This window comes from Plasmopara halstedii (assembly GCF_900000015.1).
Source record: "Plasmopara halstedii genome assembly, contig: Scaffold_526, whole genome shotgun sequence".
NCBI lineage: Eukaryota > Oomycota > Peronosporomycetes > Peronosporales > Peronosporaceae > Plasmopara > Plasmopara halstedii.
The window spans coordinates 990,535-994,958 of record NW_020187446.1 but is presented as its reverse complement, the minus strand read 5'-3'; the positions used below and the strand labels follow the sequence as shown (position 1 = coordinate 994,958).

At 45.8% G+C, this 4,424-nt stretch overlaps 1 protein-coding gene across 1 annotated transcript; it reads left to right on the top strand.

Annotated features, from left to right (window-relative positions):
- Nucleotides 1-3,148: 3,148 nt before the first annotated feature.
- PHALS_11247 (uncharacterized protein) lies at nucleotides 3,149-3,437 on the top strand (the record flags this gene model as incomplete). Its single annotated transcript, XM_024726808.1, has 2 exons — nucleotides 3,149-3,270; nucleotides 3,338-3,437. The coding sequence occupies 2 exons, from the start codon at nucleotides 3,149-3,151 to the stop codon at nucleotides 3,435-3,437; spliced, it is 222 nt and encodes a 73-aa protein (XP_024577447.1).
- Nucleotides 3,438-4,424: the final 987 nt, after the last annotated feature.

Here is a 4,424-nt window from a genome sequence, read left to right as displayed (position 1 = left end):
ATACACGCTATGATTCACAGCATAGTCCTTGAAACAAACTTCCGCGAAGACAACGTGAATAGACTTGTTCCAGGCGCATGCTTCTTCTGTTGTGGCCTTGCTCGGCAGACAAACGTGTTCGCCAGTGTTTTTAATACCGACCAAAACCTTCGTGTGTATACGGTCATTTAGTTCGCTATTTTGGAATGCCGTATACATCGCTTCTGTGGTGTCGGTATGCACCGCAGAAGCTTATGAAATGGAACAATCCGATGACAACGCGAATTGAGCTCATATTTGCTAAGAGGGAGTCCGTCTCAAAGAAATCTATACCGTACTTTGCTTAAACCCGTTGGCCACCAACCGTGCCTTGTAGCGTACAACCCGACCGATCTCGTTGCGCTTCGCGGCGAATACCAACCGACACCATATCGAATGAGCCGTTGTACGCGGTACAAGCGCAAAGCATCATTTTTTTTGTGTGATAGCAGTTCAGCCTTCATTTCCTCCCGCCATGCGACCATATCATGCCTTTAGATTGTTATAACGTACATATTCGGAGTGTCAGGAGCACCATCGATACTTACCGCATACGCCAATACTACTTCGGCAAGTAATCCATATTCAAGTATTCTTGGACGCTTCGGGCTGGTAAGCCGTTGCTCCCTTTTGACCTTTGCTAGTCATCCAGTACCTAGCCGTCATCTAGTAGAATACTGGCTCCCCAGAACGCCTTTTTCGTTGTTCACCCGAGCAGAATACCACACGATCCTCTTAAAAGGGATGTAGAGCACAGTATTCTGCCAGTTCCTGCCTAGCTAGTGACCCATCATCTAGTGCCAGATGCTGTTGCATTCTAGTATCCTTTTCCGACTCGACCATATTCGACGTAAAAAAAACCTTCTTCATGGTTTTTTCGGCACCGGACGTCGGTCACCCAAAATCGTGGGCTGCTGCATCTCTCTTTTTAATTACATGGATTATAGTATCTTGTTCTGGACACGGAGTATCGTATATATCGTTCGCTTTGCGCTCGTCAAGCGTTACTGATCGTGCTACCTTGACCTTAGACGCTATCACGTTGTAGACACGGTACTCCTTTGTGTTCTTTGCGTACCCGAGAAATACACAACTAAAACACTTGGATCAAGCTTCGTCTATCTTGCATTGCCAGTATGAGCGTTCCCTTGCGACCCAAACACACGCAGGTGTTCCATTCGCGTCTTCTCTTGATGCCTAGTTTATTTGGCATCCTACTAGATTGCTCAATATTTATAGACCGATTGAATAGATACACTGTGGAGCTCACAGCTAGTGCAGCATGCCCCGAGCCTTCTTCAAGACCGCACGGTTTATCCGTTCCGTCAATTTGTTTTGCTGTGGACTGAACGGTACCATACGCCGGTGCATGATGTCGTGCTGATTACACATATATGTGACCTTTCAGTTCATGAACTCGTTTCATTGTCAGAGTGGAGACACTTGATCTGTTCTCCTCCTAAGCCTCCGTAGAGTACCTTTAATTTGGCAAGTTTAGTGGCAAATTCGCTATTGTTCATCATGAAATTCGCGCCCATATAACGAGTGAAACCATCCACAAATTTCAATGCATATCTTAAACCTCCTTTTGAAATTGTTCGCATTGTTCGCATCACATCAATGTAAACATACTCCGATACGCGTGGTATCTTGGACGTCGATCGTGATGCATATTTCGACACGGTCAGCTTTCCCTAAATGCGTTCAACACATAAAGTCGTGATGTCACGACTCACGGCTGGCGTACGTGGCGCGCTATTTTTTAGCCAAACCACTCTCGATTGGATGTCCCATGCGAGCGTGTCAGATCTCCCTCTGGTTGTCAGCCCCGGATTCTCAACAAGCCGCGGTTCTTCTTGCTCGCAGGCAAGCACATAGAACTTGACGACCTTTTTGCCCAGTGTCACAGCACTGCTCAAGCCCCAGATGACAAATGAGAAAACCCAAGCCGTAGGCCGCGTTCTGCAAGCTTTTCAGCCGAGAGCAACCGTCTGTCGAGTCCTGGAATGTACAGTACATCCAACATCTTGATCAGCCTGCCATTAGTCCCAGTCAGCTAAACAGTTACTTGTTTAAGACTCGCAATGTTGTGCCGTGTTGCAACAGTCATATCGATGTCAGAGGCCGACACGTCATAGTCGAATTGGTCTTCTCGGTAAGGAGTCATGTGCTATGTCGTGCCGCTATCGATTAATCATCCGTTGAGTAGCAAAACGAGCATAATCCTCAGCTCCATTGTCCACCCGGACAGTCCCGCAATAAAGACCATCGTGATTACACTTGAAGCACCTTCTCTTTGAACTACCCTAGTTCTTCCTTACGTCGTCCCCCTTTCGCCCGTTTCCACGTTTGACCGTAAACTGTTCACCATGACCGTGGACAGAAAAAACTTTCTCTGTGGTCTCCTTCTTATACAGCCGTTCACGATAGTTTAACAACTTCTCTTTGCCTTCGATGAGTGTAATGACCTTGGTGTTCTCCATAACAGACACAATTATCTCGAACTCTGTTGGAAGGGTACCACTAGCTTCCGCTAATAGTCAACCGGTTCTTAAAGTGCCTGTAGACCTAGAGCTAGCTCATCGAAGGCGCCTGTTTGCTTGGGCACTGTCGTACACTCTCCATTATCAAGTCATGGAGACGGCGTGTCATCTCGACGCGGTTGTGAAGCGTGGTGCGATTGTGCAATTCCCGCATAGTGACCCAAGACTGCATAGCCGTCGTCATAGACCGTATCGTGGTCTGGTGCTGTAACCCGATGCCTTTGGCGATGATTTCCAGTGCCTTGGCGTCGTAAATAACCAAACATCCGTCATTTCCTTCTCCCTCTTGGTCACTTGAACATGCACTAACAAACCACTTGCGCGCCAACGTCTTGCGCATGAGAAATTCCCAGTGAAAGTATTTTTACTGTCTACAAGGACTTTGATTCGCTCGGATGTCATTGTCGTGTGCAGGCGCTATTGGTCTGATTGCGGCTGTGAATCTGTTGGTTTGTTGAAAAAACCGAAGTGAATATTTATAAGATTCTTGGCTCGCTACACTATGCTACCTATAAGCCTAATGATTGAAACCTGATACTTTCAAACAATAGAGATCTGCCACTACGTCCGTAATCATATTTGCAATTATGACTCTCGCCCAACGCATTACCGTACTTCTTGTGATGTTTCGCTTGTCCCGTAAGCGCATTGAGCGGTGTTATGATACCAATACGTGTCGACAGTGGTCGCAAATGCCAAATCGTCAGCGGTTGACTATGTAGTAATGCGCCGAATCATGCCCAATCCAGAGCAATATTAGTCATTTTATTGTAAAGTTATCGCAACACCTTCAAGATTCACTTATCTACTGATCAGTTAGTGCGAGTGATGGCCATCGAAAGCTCTTTGCTCTGCCGGATGGAGCTCTCCGTCTGACTCTGTCGATCGTGATTCATATCCTTCGATCGACGCAGATGATAAGACTCCATTTTGATCTTTGATTCTGCTTTTGTGAAATAGATTGTCGTCTTTAGTCCAAACTTCGTGATCAGTTGGATGAGCCGACAAATTTTTGCAGATCACAGCTCACTTTTTCGTACAGGCGTGTAGCGTCACGATTGTAAGACACATCAGCCATAGACTGAATTTATGTGAAAATTGATGATATTCGCTCGAGTGATTGAAGCAGTCTAGAACATTCAAGTACGAGGTTGGTACACCACAATCAAGACTTAGCCCAGTACTTGTGACTTCGATACCCAAATACTTACGGCTCGGATAATGTAAGAAATAGGAACACTAGCGAATTAATGGTAGAATATGGGAAAGCTTGCCAAACGTGGGGAAAGGGTGGAGTTTTTCAACGTGCTTCGTGCATCATTTGGGACAAGAACTATGCTTTGGTAACTGGGAAAAGAGCTTGAATAGCTTACACACTGAATTGTCAGCAAGAGGAGGCACAAACGACGCAATACTCGGAAGCTGATCGTCAGTGGGAGCTGTGGCACGCTCGTATGAAACACCCAATCGAGGGTGTTTTAGTGAAGACTTTGCGATCCACAGAAGGTATGCTTTTGCAAAAACAAGCTATCCAGACCTTGTGCGGTGGATGCATGGAGAGCAAGCAGACAATTGAAGCATTTCCAGGACGCTCTATGACAAAGACGTCACGTGTATTGTGATTAATTCGCGCAAACATGATGGAAACCATGAAGCCACTTTCAAAAGGAGGTGCTAAGCTCAATTTCAAATTTCTGGAGTTTATTCACGATATGTGGTGGCTTTCTTTCTGGTGAAGACGAGTGAAGTTGCCGAAAAGATCCAGATGTTCAAAGCATTGCATAAAATAATGTAAAACCAAGAAACTCGTTCGAGTGTACGCCTTGAACGTTTCACTTGCGGTTGAAATACCAATCAATCTTC